The 17,457-nt window shown below is 41.2% G+C and overlaps 1 protein-coding gene across 10 annotated transcripts in view; it reads left to right on the top strand.

Moving 5' to 3' along the window:
• Positions 1-17,457, top strand: part of MCF2L (MCF.2 cell line derived transforming sequence like) — a 280,436-nt gene that overhangs the window by 238,461 nt on the left and 24,518 nt on the right. For all 10 annotated transcript variants that reach the window (XM_050947239.1, XM_050947250.1, XM_050947219.1 and 7 more), the window contains 9 exons: positions 7,353-7,467; positions 8,124-8,243; positions 9,003-9,194; positions 9,480-9,671; positions 11,165-11,324; positions 11,467-11,543; positions 12,033-12,109; positions 15,560-15,626; positions 16,453-16,568. In XM_050947239.1, the coding sequence (XP_050803196.1) occupies positions 7,353-7,467; positions 8,124-8,243; positions 9,003-9,194; positions 9,480-9,671; positions 11,165-11,324; positions 11,467-11,543; positions 12,033-12,109; positions 15,560-15,626; positions 16,453-16,568 (1,116 nt within the window). The remainder of the gene's footprint in view (positions 1-7,352; positions 7,468-8,123; positions 8,244-9,002; positions 9,195-9,479; positions 9,672-11,164; positions 11,325-11,466; positions 11,544-12,032; positions 12,110-15,559; positions 15,627-16,452; positions 16,569-17,457) is intronic.

Raw genomic sequence — 17,457 nt, 5'->3', positions numbered from 1 at the left:
CATGGGCCAGGGTACGGTGTGACTGCTGTGTTTGTTTCCCCTTCATGAACGCCCCCCCCTTGATTGACTCCTTCCCTGTAAGCAACCCGCCCTCCCCCTTCGATTACAGCTTGCTTAAGGAAATAAAGTCACTATCGTTTAAAAATCATGTATTCATTATTAAAAAGTAATTTATAAAAAGAGGCAGAGAACTGACAAGGTATCCCGGGTGTGGTTTGGGAGGAGCATAGGAGGGAAGGAAAAGGCCTTAAATACATTTCTATGTAATGACAGCCTTTTGGTTGGACTGTCCACTGGGGTGGAGTGGGCGGGTTCACGAAGCCTTCCCCCATGCGTTCTTACACGTCTGGGTGAGGAAGATATGGAACATGGTGAGTGGTGAGGGTGGTTACACAGGGGCTGCAGCGGCACTCTGTGACCCTGCTGCTCTTCCTGAAGATCCACCAGACGTCGGAGGATATCAGTTTGGTCACGCAGCAGCTCCAGCGTTGCATCCCGCCACTGCTGATCTTCCTGCAGCCACCTCTCATCTCAAGCGTCTCTCCTATCCTCACGTTCGTCCCGCCTGTCCTCACATTCACTGGCATCTTTCCTGTACTTTGCTACCACGTCCTTCCACTCATTCAGATGAGCTCTTCCTTTGCGGGTTACTTCCATGATTTCCGACAACATTTCGTCTCGCGTCGTCTTTTCCTTCGCCTTATCGGAGGGAACCTTCGGGATGGAGTAGGGAGGCTTGAAAAATGTGCAGCTGCAAGAGGGAGGGAAAAAAGGGAGAGAAGTATTTAAAAAGATACATTTTACAAAACAATGGTTAAACTCTTTCATAGTGAACAACACTGTTCACCTTACGTAGCACATGTGATTTCACTACAAGGTCGCATTTTGCATCTTAATATTGAGTGCCTGCAGCTCTGGTGTTACAGATCTCACAGATGCAGGTCCGGGCATCAGAATTCAGCTTGCATGTGGCCATGGTAAGCCATTGTCTTTCAGCTTCTCCAGCCTTCATATACACAGTGGCTTCTGATGCTTCTTTCCTGTTAACATGCAGCAGCAGAAGCCAACCCCCGCCCCATCCAATTCTCTAGGATGATTGCTTTACCCCTGCCCCCCACCGCATGGCTGGTATCATGGAAGTTCACTGCTAATCACCCCCCTTTCTGCCCCCCCACTGCGTGGCTGGTAGCCGGGACGATTCCTGCTAGCCAAACGCAAAAAAGCTTCGCTCTATCCTTCCTCCCCTCCCCCCGCTTGGCTACGTGCAAGGAAGGATTTCTTTTAAGCAACAGCCTAGTAGGAAAATGGCCATCTGTCCCCTTAATTAAATTCCTGAATTTCAACCAGGTTACTGTGAACGATATCACTCTGCTGAGGATAACAGAGCGAGATAAAGAACGGATGTTTCTTGAATGCCAGCAATCACCGGGACCATACGCAACTATGCTTTGTCATGCAATGATACCCAATTACTTGCTACATGCATGGTGTGGTAAAGTGTCCTACCATGGTGGACAGAACAAGGCTGCCTTGCCCGGAAACCTTCTGCAAAGGCTTTTGGAGTACCTCCAGGAGCGCTTCATGGAGATGTCCCTGGAGGATTTCCGCTCCATCCCCAGACATGTTAACAAACTTTTCCAGTAACTTTACTGGCCGCCAATGCATCCCAAGCCCTCATGGCAAATCAATCATTAAAAAACACTTGCTTTTAAACCATGTTTTATATTTACAAAGGTACACTCACCAGAGGTCGCTTTCATGGCTTCACTGTCTGGGCTAGTGGCTTGGGAGGGCTGGGAGGGTAATTCTGTCTGAGTCACAAAAAGCTCCTGGCTGTTGGGGCTAACGGAGTGCTATGTGCTCGCTGCAAGGTTGTCCTCCTCTTCCTTCTCCTCCTCATCTTCCCCCTCCGCAGAATCCTCAGCCATGGTTCAGATTACAACCCCCACCTCGGAATCCACGGACGGGGTGGGGTGGTGGTGGCACAGCCCCCTAAAATTGCATGCAGCTCAGCGTAGAAGCGGCATGTTTTCGGCCCTGACCCGGACCTTCCATTTGCTGCTTTGGTTTTCTGGTAGGCTTGTCTGAGCTCCTTAACTTTCACTCTGCGCTGCACAGAGTCCCTGGTGTGGCCTTTGGCCATCATAGCCTTAGAAATTTTTTCAAATATTTTTTCATTTCCTCTTTTGGAACGGAGTTCTGTTAGCACTGAATCCTCTCCCCATATAGCGATCCGATCCAGTACCTCCCGTGTGGTCCATGCTGGAGCTCTTTTTTCGATTCTCAGGAGACTGCATTGTTACCTCTGCTGATGAGCTCTGTGTGGTCACCTGTGCTGATCACAGCTCCACGCTGGCCAAACAAGAAATGAAATTCAAAAGTTCACGGGGCTTTTCCTGTATACCTGGCCAGTGCATCGGAGTTCAGACTGCTGTCCAGAGCGGTCACAGTGGTGCACTGTGGGATACTTCCCGGAGGCCAATACCGTTGATTTGCGGCCACACTAACCCTAATCCGATATGGTAATATCGATTTTAGCGCTACTCCTCTCGTCGAGGAGGAGTACAGAAACCAATGTAAAGAGCCCTTTATATCGATATAAAGGGCCTTGTAGTGTGGACGAATGCGGCGTTAAATCGGTTTAACACTGCTAAAATCAATTTAAACGCGTAGTGTAGACTAGGCCTCAGATACAGACTTCATCAGAGACATTCATGTCCTTGGTACCTCTAAATCAGTGGTTCTCAACCAAGGGTACGTGTACCCCGGGAGTTCGCAGAGGTCTTCCAGGGGATACATCAACTAATCTAGATATTTCCCTAGTTATACAACAGGCTACATAAAAAGCAGTAGAGAAATCAGTACAAACTAAAATTTCATACTGATAATGACTTGTTTATACTGCTCTATATACTATACACTGAAATGTAAGTACAGTATTTTTATTCCAGTTGGTTTATTTTATAATTATATACACCTCTACCCGGATATAACGCAACCTGATATAACACGAATTCGGATATAACGTGGTAATGCAGTGCCCCGGGGGAGCGGGGCTACGCACTCCGGTGGATCAAAGCAAGTTCAATATAACTCAGTTTCACCTATAACGTGGTATGGTTTTTTGGCTCCCGAGGACAGCATTATATCGAGGTAGAGGTGTAGTAAAAATGAGTGTCAGTCAGCAGTTTTTCAGTAATAGTGTGACTGTGACACTTTTTTGTATTTTTGTGTCTGATTTTGTAAGCAAGTACTTTTTAAGTGAGGTGAAACCTGGGGGTATGCAAGACAAATCAGACTCCTGAAAGAAGTACAGTAAACTGGAAAGTTTGAGAGCCATTGCTCTAGATTGAGTGGTGCAATGTGGTCTGCTTGGGATAAGTTAAAAGGCCACCCAGAAACTTCAGCTAATGCAGAATAGAATGTAGTGGCTCCTCGCTTAATAATGTATGATGCATGGCACATAACATTGTTCTGTAATCTACTGTGACTGGCAATTCAGTGTGTAGGTTTTGACCATTACGAACTTTATTTGATTCCTGGTTAGTTTAGACTTCCTATCTCCTCACATTCATACCTGACAGTTGAGATTGGCTGGGACTATCCAGCTGACAACTGGCTTGGAGGCAAGATGGTCTCAGTGGAGGGCTCATGACTCTGGAACTCTCACCCTTTGGGCTTAAGAGACCAACTTAGCTGATCTTGGGGTACATAGAGCGCGCTATATATTTACTCAGATCTTGTCTGAGAAGGTGATTGAAATGGAGAGAGTTCTTTTCCCTTAATTACCTCTGGGGGAATTCTGTGCCACTGCGCAATGCAGAATTTTGCAGAATTTAATGTTGTGTGCGCAGAATTTCCTTTCTCCCACAGAAATGGGCTGCAGTGCTTCTGGGGGCCACTGAATCCAGCAGAGCCCAGCGTGCACATAGAAGACACTGCCAGGGGGAGAGAGAGATAGAGAGTTCCCAGCAGCAGCAGTTCCTGGCACACCCTGGGGAACGGAGATTGCAGTGTGCAGGAAACTCCATAAAGTCTGGGTCCCAGCATCAGGCTGTTTCTCCCTGGGCTTTGAGGAGTAGAGGGTGTCTAGGCAAGGTGGGGGCCCAGCTGGGCTCTGGGGGGTAGGAGGGCAGGTGTGTGGGCTGTTCCATGGCTGGGCTTTGGTGGGGAGTCGGTGTGGGTATCTGGGAAAAGGGGGGCCCTGGCTGGGCTCTGGGGGGAGAGTGGGTATCTGGGCTGGGGGTTAGCCACATCTGGGCTCTGGGGGGTGTAAACTGGGTTCTAGGGTGGGAGGAGTCCTGGTGTCTGACGTCCTGGCTGGGTTCTGGGAGGGGGACGGGAAAGGGACAGAGAAACAGGAACTGGGTTTTCATAGGGGGTTTCTTTAGCTCTGTACTTCTGGAGGAATTTTTTGTGTGTCTGTATTGTTACAGACATACCTGCTGACAAGTATTTTGAAAAAAAATTACCAAAATAATTAGGGCTGTTGATTAATCAAAAAATTAATTGCAATTAAAAAAAACTTAATCTCTATTAATGGCAGGTTTAATCACACTGTTAAACAATAGAATGCGAATTGAAATGCATTAATATTTTGGATGTTTTTCTACATTTTCATATATATTATAGTCTATGTTGTAATTGAAATCAAAGTGTAGTTATTTTTTATTACAAATGTTTGCACTGTAAAAATGATAAACAAACGAAATAGTATTTTTCAGTTCATCTGCACTACAGAACTGATATGAATCTTTGTCATGAGAGTGCAACTTACAGATGCAGATTTTTTTTGGTTTCATAACTGCATTCAAAAACAAAATCACGAAGACAAACAAGTTTGTTTACATTTACAGTAAATAATGCTGCCCTCTTCTTCTTTACAATATCACCAGAAAGTGAGAATAGGCATTTGCATGGCACTTGTGTACCCGGAATGGCAAGGTATTTACGTGCCAGATATGCTAAACATTCGTATACGCCTTCATGCTTTGACCACCATTCCAGAGGACGTGCTTCCATGCTGATAATGCTCATTAAAAAAGCAATGCGTTAATTAAATTTGTGGCTGAACTCAGGGGAGAAATGTATGTCACCTGCTCTGTTTTACCTACATTCTGCCATATATTTCATGTTAAAGCAGTCTCGGATGATGACCCAGCACATGTTGTTTATTTTAAGAACACTTTCACTGCAGATTTGACAAAATGCAAACAAGGTACCCATGTGAGATTTTTAAAGATAGCTGCAGCACTCGACCCAAGCTTTACGAATACGAAGTGCCTTCCAAAATCGGGAGGAGTGAAGCATGCTTTCAGATGTCTTAAAAAAGCAACACTCCAATGCAGAACTACAGAATCCGAACTACCAAAAAAGAGAATCAACCTTCTGCAGGTGGCATCTGACTCAGAAAATGAAAATGAACACGCATTGGTCCTCACTGCTTTGGATGGTTATTGAGCAGAATCTGTCATCAGCATGGATGCACATCCCCTGGAATGGTGGCTGAAGCATGAAGGGACATATGAATCTTTAGCACATCTGACACATAAATATCTTGTGATGCTGGCTACAACAGTGCCATGAGAATACCTCGTACTTTCAGGTGACATTGTAAACAAGAAGTGGGCAGCGTTATCTCCTGCAAATGTAAACGAATTTGTTTGAGCAATTGGCTTAACAAGGAGGAGGACTGGGTGGACTTGCAGGCTCTGAAATTTTACATTGTTTTATTTTTAATGCAATTTTTTGTACATAATTCTACATTTGTAAGTTCAACTTTCATGATAAAGAGAATGCACTACAGGACATTTATTAGGTGAATTGAAAAATACAATTTTTTTGCTTTTTACGGTGCAAATACTTGTAATCAAAAATAAGTATAAAGTGAGCACTATATACTTCATATTCTGTGTTGTAATTGAAATAAATATATTTGAAAGTGTAGTAAAACATCCAAAAATATTTAAATAAATGTATTCTATTTAACAGTGCAATTAATTATGATTAATTTTTTAATCGCTTGACAGCCCTAAAAATAATTGAAACTGGCATGATCATGTAGTGGTGTTTTTGACAAATAAAATTTTCAGAATTTTGCAGAATTTTAAAATATTATGCACAGAATTTTTAATTTTTTGATGCAGAATTGCACCAGGAGTACCTTTTATGCATGGGTGAGGGCAGAGCTTTTGGTGTATTGCTGGCCTTTTTACATGAGCTTAAACATTTTTTAAGCAATTGCTAGGTGCCTGATATAAAAAATAGAATCAAACTGGTAGAGTTAAGTATTAGATATTAAGGCTTTTCTTGTGTTTTGTCTTAATTTACTGCCAAATTTTAAGCCCTTATATGACTATAACACAGAGATACAAATTTGAACAGTATTATAAAAACAAAGATAATTTCCCCAGGATGATATTTTAAGTTGTTTCTGTGTGTCATTTTGTGTTCCTATATATTTGCTTTAGTTCCAACATTTTCCATTTTCATTTTGAAGAGCTTGGCATTCCAACTAACAGAGTTTGGCAGAAGCAACTTTATTTCTCGCGTCGCTCCAATTAGTTACCTACAAGCCATCTGTTCATTGTTTTGAGTAGTTTATCCAAAATGTCCCACGTAGCTGTGATATCAGAGGAAACCTGGAGTGAACTACAGAGTCCATATAAACTTCTCTTCTGAATTAATTTTAATTTTTTAATTCATCCAACTCCTAAATGCTTCAAAAAAATTTTTTTCAAATTTCTGGTGAATTTTTGTGATGCTGTAAGTGAGGCAAAATACACCTCAATCCTGACCTGATGCCATATTGTTATATTCTAATTACAGAAATGTACATTGTAAGGATAAGTACTCAGATACCATAGTGCTAAGTGCAATATTCACGTCTATATACATAGGTAGGTTGAACAGTAAAATAGGCATAAAACATTTGGGTTCAAACCTGTCTTAAATTACAAGTGGAACAAGTTCTTATTTATCACACTTGTAAACTGCAGATTGATAGTCTCTGCACAGGAGAGAGAAGTATAAAGGGTATTACAAACCAGAACTTAGATGTGGGTATGTGCCGCATCTAGATCTAGCCATTGCTATCAGTTTTCCATGAATGCTAACATTCATGGTGGATTTCTGTTTTACATCAATATTATTCAAGAAACCACTTACATGCAATATCAGAAATGAGGAAAGCTGCCTAGTAGTATAGGAACACTGTCTACTGTACTGCTAACATTAGTCCATCTGATTGCTTTGAAAAAGATTTACTTAAAGGGAAGCTTTGAGTTGTCCACTAAAGTATGCTATTGTCTCTTAAACTGTAACTATCACTTTAATCCTGAACTTTCTTTTAGGCTTCTGGCTCAATTAGATGAAACAGAGATTGCCTTTGATGAATTTTGGGCTAAACATCAACAAAAGCTTGAGCAGTGTGTACAGCTTCGAAATTTTGAACAAACTTTTAGAGAGGTGAGAGTTTCTTGATGGTGTTTTAATATTTTACATTTGTCACCTCCTTCATTCCCAAAGGATGCAAAAACACTTCCCAGATTATTTACATTCAACGCCCTCTAATCCTTAAAGCAATGTATTTTTTCCCTTACCTGTTTATGTGTCTTTCATGTGCAATTGAAAGTTTTCTTCCAAACTTTTTTCTTGTACTTGCCTTGGTCTTACATTCCACTATCACAGTATGTACCCTCTGGGCAGTCAGTTACTGTCAGTGATACTTCAGGGATTACCATTAGGGTGTGATGTTTGCAGTGTTGTTGCAGCCATGTTGGTCCCAGAGTTTGAGAGAGGCTAGGTGGGTGTAGTAGTATCTTTTATTGGACCAGTGTCTGTTGGTGAAAGAAACAAGCTTTTGAGATACACAGAGCTCTTCTTCAGGTCACTAGGGAATGATATAAGTAGGAGCCTTGTTGGTTTGAATGCTTCTCTCTAAAGACAAAGTGTATTCTCCTTGCAATGTTCTGATCTCCACTGACCAATGGGCATAGCTGTTCAGTGGTTTCTTCCAAACCAGTTATCATGTAGCAGCATATTATGCTGGCTGTATAACACTAGTCTTATTAATGAGGCAGGTGAAATCACCCTCTTGGATATACAGTTGTCTCTCATTTCAGGTCAAAGCAGCTTTGAGTATTGCGTCCGAGAGGTTATCTGCTTTCACAGATGTGGGAAACAGTGTTTCACATGTGGAGCACATTCTGAAGGATCTTGCCAACTTTGAAGAAAAATCACGTGTATGTTCTTGTAATTTCTCCATATTTCTTAGTCTACAGTATATTTTTGTTTTTTGGAAAAAAAAAAAGTGAAGAATTAGTTAGTGAATGTATTTTATGACCCAAAGCCAAAACTCAGAACTGGATAGAATGTGTCTTTCCTCCCAATGATTAAAACAACCAATGTCATTAAAATTTAGAACTAATAAGACTATCAAAAACATTAAAAATGTGACTGGCAAACATTTCTAGTGTGGACGCATAAATGGAAAATATTTTCTTTTCAGTTTCCTTATGTATATTTTGTAGAGGAATAGTTATGTCCATATAGATAACCATTGTAACCACAAGGCTTTAAGGCACTGGTCTGGGATTCAGGAGATGTGGGTTTGATTCCTGGCTCTGTCACAGCTTTCATATGTGACCTTGAACAAGGCATTTAATCTGTCTGTGCCTCAGTTCCCCATCTGTAAAATAATGATAGTACTTCTGACTGCACAGGTGTTGAGATTAAATCCATTCATGTTTGTGAAGCACACAAGTACTATATTGAAAAGGAGCACCGAAGTATTTGGACATCTGGAAAGACAGGAAAACAACTTTATTTATTAGACAATGCAACAGTTAACAATTTAATAAATGAAATTATTTGCATAGCAAATAAATGCACTTTTCCATAGCAGAATACATGTTTGAGTTTTATTTTGGGAGCTTTTTAAAGAATGTTAACCCTAACATTCTAACTAAATCTAGTATTTTAAAAATGTTTTGCTTTCTTAGGAATCCTTAGAAAACGCTAGGGTGCTAGCTTCTCAAGGTGACCAGCTTGTTCAAAACAACCACTATGCTGTGGACTCCATTCTTCCCAAGTGCAATGAGCTCCATCATCTCTGTGATGCAGTTGCTACAGAGACAGAAAAGAGGAGAGGTGGTCTTAATAAATCTCTGGAACTGCATAGTCTATTGGAGAAGGTAAATTTTATATGAAATAGTTCTGCTTCCCATCTCACTTGCTAATAATATTGCAAACGTGATGATCCCATATGTTTGAGAAGTAAATAATGACCAGTAGAGGAAGAATGTTTCCAGTGTAAAACGGGCATTTGCTAATAGGGAGGGAAAAAAAATCAGAAATCTGACTTTTCCCCTCTCACATAGCTGAACATTTTGTAGATGTGTGAAATGTATTCTGCTAACCATTCCCTTAAGTGTTTCCACTGATGTGTTCTCTGTCCTGTTTTTGTTGTGTGTTTCCAGTCCATGAGGTGGTGTGATGAAGGCATTTACCTGTTAGCGTCACAGCCTGTAGACAAATGCCAGTCCCAGGACGGCGCAGAATCAGCTTTGCAGGAGATTGAGAAATTCCTGGACACGGGGGCAGACAATAAAATCAAGGAACCGAATAAAGTTTATCAACTATATGAACCCATTCTCAACCAGGACCTAATGGTACCCTTAGGATTTATGCATGTGCACATATGTTTAGTCAGTGTTAATTTTATATTTGGTTTCTTGCAGGGCTGATGTTAATGGTAAACCACATAGCTGGCTTCCTAGGGCACTGAACTGTTGTTGGCACTTTGAGCCTGATTGCTCATTCTACTCACCAACTCCACCTGCAGTAGCTGACAGCAGCTCTTGGGGGCCTCTGGGAACTACAGCACCAGTATTACTCTAGCCCAGCCCTACTTTTATGTGAACCCAGGACTGCTTTTATTTATTGGGGTATGGAGGAGGAAGGGATGGTCTTCCCCTTTAAAGACTTCCCCTGCAGCAGCCAAGGCCACCTGCTATGACAGCTTCAGTATAGGATAGTTAGCAGTTCTACCTCTGCCAGGCCACCGTGCACCAGTGGATGTGACTGGAAGTCACAAGACAAACATGCCTCTAGCTTGATTGTGTCTGCCCTCCACCCCCAACTCCTGCCTCTGGTTTGCTGCCAAATACATCAGGGATATGTAGCAGTGGCCCTAGTTTCTTGGATAGTAGTGTTCAAAAGAGATTCTATCAAATGAGTTCTTGTGTTACATGTTAGCAAATACTGATTCTGTGACGTGTATGCTCTTTAGAAAAATGAATTGTTCTAAATGCAATGTCACTCTCTTGTGTCTCTTACCATTCTTAGCTATTCTATTATGTGATGTAATTAAGTTGTCCTAAATCCTTAAGTGACATAGGAGTATAGGTCCCATTTTCAAAAGTGACTCTGGCACTTAGAAGTCTAAGGCTAGGTCTATGCTTGGGGGCAGGGAGGTCGACCTAAGATACGCATCTTCAGCTATGCGAATAGTGTACCAGAAGTCAACGTATCTTAGGTCGATTTACCTGGCCGTGAGGACAGCAGCGAGTCGACCGCTGCCACTCCCCCGTCGACTCCACTTCCACCTCTCGCCGCGGTGGAGTTCCGGAGTCGACGGCAGAGCAATAAGGGATCGATTTTATTAAATCTACACTAGACGCGATAAATCGATCCCTGATAGATCGATCAGTACCCGCCGATCCAGCAGGTAGTGCAGATGTACCCGAAGCTCCACTGACTTTCAGTGATGATAAGCTCATAAGTGCTGAAGTCAGTTTTAAAAATAGGAACTTAGACTCTTACGCCACTTACATACTTTTGAAACATTTACCGTTAATGTGGAAGTTTGAATCAGTCATAATTTATTTGATTTCCCTAAATTTACAACCTGGTCAACAGTGAAATATTTTGATGGTGATGTACACTAATGTAATTGGAACTAAATATCTCAGTCTGGCATTATAAATTATATTTTAGTTAGAATGAGGGAAGAATTTCTCTCTAAAGTTTAGAACATTATTTCTACATGTTCCTTTTTATATGCTGTATAAAAGCTGCACATATTGGAGGTTATTGTACCATAAATGACAGCATGACTTGTAAGTTTATTCAGAATCATGATAATTTTATGCTATTTCTACAGGAACACGTGCAAAAAGTTTTTCAAAAGCAGGAAAGCATGGAAGAAATGTTTCAAAAGAGACAAGTGAGCCTTAAAAAACTGGCAGCTAAGCAGACCCGTCCAGTTCAGCCAGTGGCACCAAGACCTGAAGTCTTTGTAAAATCTCCTTGTCTCTCTCCAGGTAAATTGCTGCAAAAAGCTATTAAGTCAGGTTCCTGCACTACACCAATGAACTTGAAGAGAATTTAAGTTGTCTGTGGTTATATAAAAGACCTCTGTCAAACCTGCTCCAGTTTAACAGCTGCTGTTTGATTCTGTACCAGGTCTTCAAAGAGGCTCTGACTATGTGTCCAACACAGAAGATAACATGCTCCGGAGGATGAACTACAGAAGACTAAAAGTAATTCTGCATTTGTTTTATCTTGATCATTCTCTCCAGTGTCCAAGCGTGCACACACAGAGAACTAGAGAAAGTCACAGTGCTTTGTGAAGTCACAGAACTCAAAGAAACACAGAAAGCCCCAGACGAGAACTCTGGTAAATCAAGTTGTGGTGAAAACAGAGTTCTATTTTGTCCTCTAGGATTGTACCGTTGCCCTGAGATCATTTTTCCTTGGAAGAAAAGTAAAAGCAGAACCTTTCTAAGCTGGTGGGCTGGCTTCCTCTTTTGTGGGACACTCCATTTATCCAAATTTTCTGATGTTCCTCGAGACCATCTGATAAACTTTCATTCTTTTGCCCTTGAATTTGCCTCATAGTTACCTTCATTGTTAATAGTTGCAGCCTCTGTTATAAATAAAATAGTTCCATATGTCAGTGGTATAGCAGATAGATTGGAAGTACATTTTCCTATTTTCCCTCTGACATACTTTTTCACATTGTGTTCCAGTGTGAAATGAGTGAAATCCGTCAAAGCAGAGGTGGATCTGTGATGGATGATGAAGAGAACCTAGCTGTGTTACGAAGGTGGGTACAGCTTGGTATACAACAGCCAGCATGTTGTTCTGATTGGACTTATCAAGGTCTACCATTACCATTTGATTCAGCAGATTCACATGACTATGATGTCATGGAAGTGCGTAAAATGGACTTCTATCTTGCATGGTCCCTTACAAGTCGTCTTCCTATAGCAAGAATGATATGGGAGGATCTAGATTTCTTAAACTCCTCAAAATTGCATATTCCAGCCTTATTCATGGTTGGTTTTGTGTTCTGCTTCCTTCAACCAGCTGTATAAACCTTCTGTAAAAGCATATCTTCGTCTGCACATTGAGCATGACATTCCCCCCCATTGCAGTTGTCGTCTTTTCCACTGGCGCAGGACTGCAACTTGCTGGGATTGTTTAAATATCCCCTTTTTTATGACAAGATTAAATCAACAGATATTAAGACGATGCTGTAACTTTTGAAAAGTGAACCTTAAGAAAACTGTTTAGTTTTACATTTGGTTACGATTCAGAAAAGCATCTGAGCTTTCATATGTTTCTCTGAATCAAGCCTCCAGACCAGGGATCAGCAACTTTTGGCATGCGGCCCACCAGGGTAAGCACCCTGGTGGGCCAGGCCGGTTAGTTTACCTGTAGATTTGGCCAATCGCGGCTCCCATTGGCCGTGGTTCACTGTCCCAGGTCAATGGGGGCTGCGGGAAGCGGTGCAGGCTGAGGGATGTGCTGGCCATGTCTTCCCGCAGCCTCCATTGGTTGCTTACCCTGACAAGCTGCGTGCCACAGATTGCCGAACCCTGCTCCAGACTTGTGGAAGATAATCTAAGCTAGTGGAAGTGAATCAGTTGTGCTCTGTGGGCTACATTGGACTATATTTTCCCATTTTTAGTATGCAGATTTTATTTTGGTTGTACCATGTACCTAATTTTACTACTTCTAGGCCAACTTTCCATAATAAATGCGTAAGTGAAAGGAGATTTTAAAGTTTCAGTTCAGATAGGTATTAGAGGTTTGAATAGTTATCAAGCCTTAAATAAACTACCAAAGGTTTTGGTCACCATACTTCGCAATTTTCAGATGATTTTTCCTGAAATTTGTGTGGCTGGTTGATCTGTGTTTAAAATGAAGGACAAATGTGTAAAAATTGGCCATCAATAGATTTAGGCTGGAAATTAGAAGGAGGTTTCTAAGCATGAGGAGTGTTTCTGAACAGCCTCCCGGTAGGAGTTGTGGGCAGCAAGCAACTTAATCAGTTTTAGGAGTGAGACTGACAAATTTGAGTGGGACTGTAGGATGGGGTTGCTTGTGGTGTTAGGGGTTAGGGCTCAGCAGATGTGGGGGTCACTTCCAGTTCATGTTGTTTGTGCCTAAAATCTGATTCTTCAGGACTTCAGCTAGTCCCCCTGCCAGAGTCAGGAAAGGTTTCCCTTGCCCCAGTGTATTCTAGTGGGTTTTTTCCTCCTTCCTCTGAAGCATTAGAGATGGCCACTGCTGGAGATGGGACACTGGATTGTGAATTCTGAGGTGGTACTGAGAATTCTCTCAGGGGCTTGGCTGGCTAATTCTTGTGCACGTGCTCAGGCTCACATGCTGAGCGTATGTGGGATCATGAAATAATTTGTCCCAATTTTCTGCCTGACCTAATGGTCTGGTCTCCTACAGGCTGTTGTCATAACTGTCCTACTCAGATCTGAACCTTAGAGTTCAGAAAATGAGAAGCTAGCATGAAACCTCCAAACTTAATTACCAGCTTGGATTTGATATCGCTGCCGCCAGCCAGAATTCCAGTGTCTGGCTCACTCTGGTCTCCCCAAAACCTTCCCTGGGGAACCCCAAGACTCAGATGCCCTGAGTCTCACCACCAAGGGAAATAACCCACTTCCCTTCCCCCTCTTTACCTCCTCCCAGATTTCCCTGCCCTGGGTTCCCTAGGAGATTCCCTGCTTCAAGTCCTTGAAACACAAGTACCAAGAGATTAAATCTCTCTCTCCCCTCACCCAGAGGGTATGCAAAGTCAGGCTTTGTAAATCTAACACAAAGAGATGTTCCCCCTCCCTTTGTTTCTTAGCCTTAACCAGTGAAAAACACTTAAACAGGTCTTTAAAAGAAAGCTTTATATAAAAAGAAAGAAAAAGACATAAAATGGTCTCTGTATCAAGGTGACAATATACAGGGTCAATTGCTTAACAGAAAAAATGAATAAACAGCCTTATCCAAAAAGAATACAATTTAACACATGCCAGCAACTACATACATGTAAATACAAAAAAACAATATAAACCTATTGCCTTACTATCCTTGTACTTACAACTTGGAAACAGAAGATTAGAAAGCCTGGAGATAGAAAGATCACTCTCAGAACCGAGAGGGTCACCGAACCAAGACAAAACAAAGAACTCACACCCAAAACTTCCCTCCACCCAGATTTGAAAAAGTCTTGTTTCCTGATTGGTCCTCTGGTCAGGTGTTTGGTTCCCTTTGTTAACCCTTTACAGGTAAAAGAACATTAACCCTTAGCTATCTGTTTATGATACTGTGGTACTTTGTTCTAATTTTGGCTGTTGGGTGTGATGTTAGTGGCCTGTGATATACGAAGGTCAGACTATGGGAACTAAGTATCAGAGGGGTAGAGGGTTAGTCTGGATCTGTAAAAGCAGCAAAGAGTCCTGTGGCACCTTATAGACTAACAGACGTATTGGAGCATGAGCTTTCGTGGGTGAATACCCACTTCGTCGGATGCATGCCGACTATATGAGCTGTCAGTCCCTTCTGGCCTTAAACTCTATGTTTGGGGAAAGCTCAAGAAAGTCCCTAGTATTCCTTTGTCCACATCACAGAACCACCATATGAATTCCAAAATTAGTAATCTTGGTCCGGTACAGATCTGGGGTTGGCATAGCAGGGTTTGCAGACTGAAATGTATGGACTCACCTATCTGAAAAATCCTTCACTATAGCCAACGCCAGCCATCACTGTTAGTTCTATGTGTTCACGAGCATATGACACTTCACCCACCCAAAACCATAGTGAGGAAAAGAAATCCATGTTAACTGTGGAAAACAAATGTGACAGAGACATGGCATGATATTTCTTCATCCTATGCCATAAATACTGATGCATAAAATGGCTTGAATATCAAATGACCAACTGAATTTAAAATGTAAAAATCTATCTCCAGTAGCACATTGCAGCTCTGACTCCAGCTCCTCCAGCACTTGAAAATGAAGCCGAACCCAGGCTTAGAGCATTTGATGTCACAATCTGCCTCAGTATATAATCTTCTGATTTAAACAGCATCCACCACCCTTCCCATTTTTAGGAAAGACATTTTGACATAAAATATGGATATGCAAATATATATGATATTTATATTCTGCATTAATTGTGTCTGTAGAATAGGCTAAGGAATTTTATAAGGAGATTCATTAGTCTGTGAAATTAACAGTCCTTCCTTAATTATCTCTGTTAACAGCCATGTAATTAATGAACTTATTGAAACTGAACGAGCATATGTGGAAGAACTTCTTTGTGTTCTTGAGGTAAGTCTATTTATCCGTATATCTGTTGGTGGAATTACTCATCTGAGGAGCCGACACCTTCAGTAGTTTATCCTTTAATTAATAAATTCTAGCAAATGTACCATACAAAAAAAACCTCGTTTGCCCTATGTATTATCCGTCTGGAAATCATTTTGGGTGGACTGCCCCAGTGTCCCCAGGGCTTAGGGAATAGCAGTGCTGGTCTAAAGTCACCTTGACATTCTCCCCTCCTGAACTATGCTAGGTGATTAGACCAGAGAATCTGGCTCATAGTGCCCAGTGGATAATGTCTACATTTGAAAGTCAGACTTAAAACAACTTTGCATGCATTTTTTTTGTGTTAAAATGCTAAAGGACAGGATCTGCAGTGATTTTTGTTATCTGCCGTAGCGTTATAAATGTGAGTGAGAGCAAGAACAGTCGTCTGAAATATCAGTGTTTAAGGTTGCATAGACACTATAGCTAGCTTTATACATTTCAACTGATAGTTTCAAAGAGTTACGAAAAAATTGCAAATTACATACGAATAAATGATGTGGAAATATGCTAGTTTTGCCTTGAATGCAGTGATTGATTGTATAAACTTAGTTGCATTCTTATTTAACAAGAACATTCAGTAATTCTTCAGATTAACTCTTTAGAGTTTATGAATGTGTGTACAATCCTTCTGAGCATTCCTTTTGATGGCAGTCAAGAAGAGCAATGTTGAAAGTGTTAACATTACATAATTGATGCAGAAATCTTCTGTTATTGGCTGCTAGCAGACTGATTTGTGGAAGGGAGACAAGTGTTGGAACTAATTAATCTGCCTCTCTCCATGTCACAGGGGTATGCGTCAGAGATGGACAATCCTTTAATGATGCATCTCATTTCACCAGGGCTCCTAAATAAGAAGGATATTTTGTTTGGGAATATGGAAGAAATTTATCACTTTCACAACAGGTTAGTGTCTGTGTTCAATCAAAAAAGCTGTGAGTGAGTGGATGGGTGAGGGTAAGAGAATGAATGTTTTCAGTTGTGTTATACCATTTTATGTAGTACTGCTTGGGTGAGGGAGGGGTCTCAGATTTTTTTAATCATATTAAAGGATGCTAACTTAGTCCATCCTCAGTATCTGATACATTTAAATCCATATTGCATAGGAAAAAGAAGGCAAAGTACCTAAGGGAGACAAGGAACCTTGCATAGAGCTGTGTGAAGCTATCTAATATCTGCAAAAAGCATAAAACAACCAGTGTTTTGCTGTGTGCAGTCTGTCCTTTCACTCACCCAATTAATGGAGGAAAATTAACAGTTTCAAATATAATACAAACTGTCTTGCAACCATTACAAAGTTACTGTCATCACTCCATAATAACGTGACCGATCCCTGGATATGGGCCTTTTCTTCCTGCCGCTAAATATTAACTTCTTGCCTCAGCCACTAACCATTTTACCCCAACCTTGATATTCTTCTGTATGGTGATGGCTGCTGAATTTACACTCTATTAGGGAAATTGACCTTTCACAGGAGTTTGAATTAATGGCTACTGTTTAGCAGATCTTCCCCCACAGGGCAGAATTGGAACTGGTATAGGAAAGATAAAAATATAATTTAAAATTCAGTATGAAGGACAATTGTTACATTCCTTATACAGTCATGTAGGAATTGGCCAACAATTTTGATTAGAAAATTGCCAACATGTGATCTAGTTAGGTTTTTTTAAAAGTAATTTCACATACGATACTTGCCCTTGGGCCAATGTATGTGGTTTTACAATCACATTTTTCTATTTCTTTAAATATTTTTCTCACTCTTTTGGGTGAAAAGTCCACACACAATGTGAAACTA

This window comes from Gopherus flavomarginatus, chromosome 1 (assembly GCF_025201925.1).
Source record: "Gopherus flavomarginatus isolate rGopFla2 chromosome 1, rGopFla2.mat.asm, whole genome shotgun sequence".
Taxonomy (NCBI): Eukaryota; Metazoa; Chordata; order Testudines; family Testudinidae; genus Gopherus; species Gopherus flavomarginatus.
This window is presented reverse-complemented; position numbering and strand designations above follow the sequence as displayed.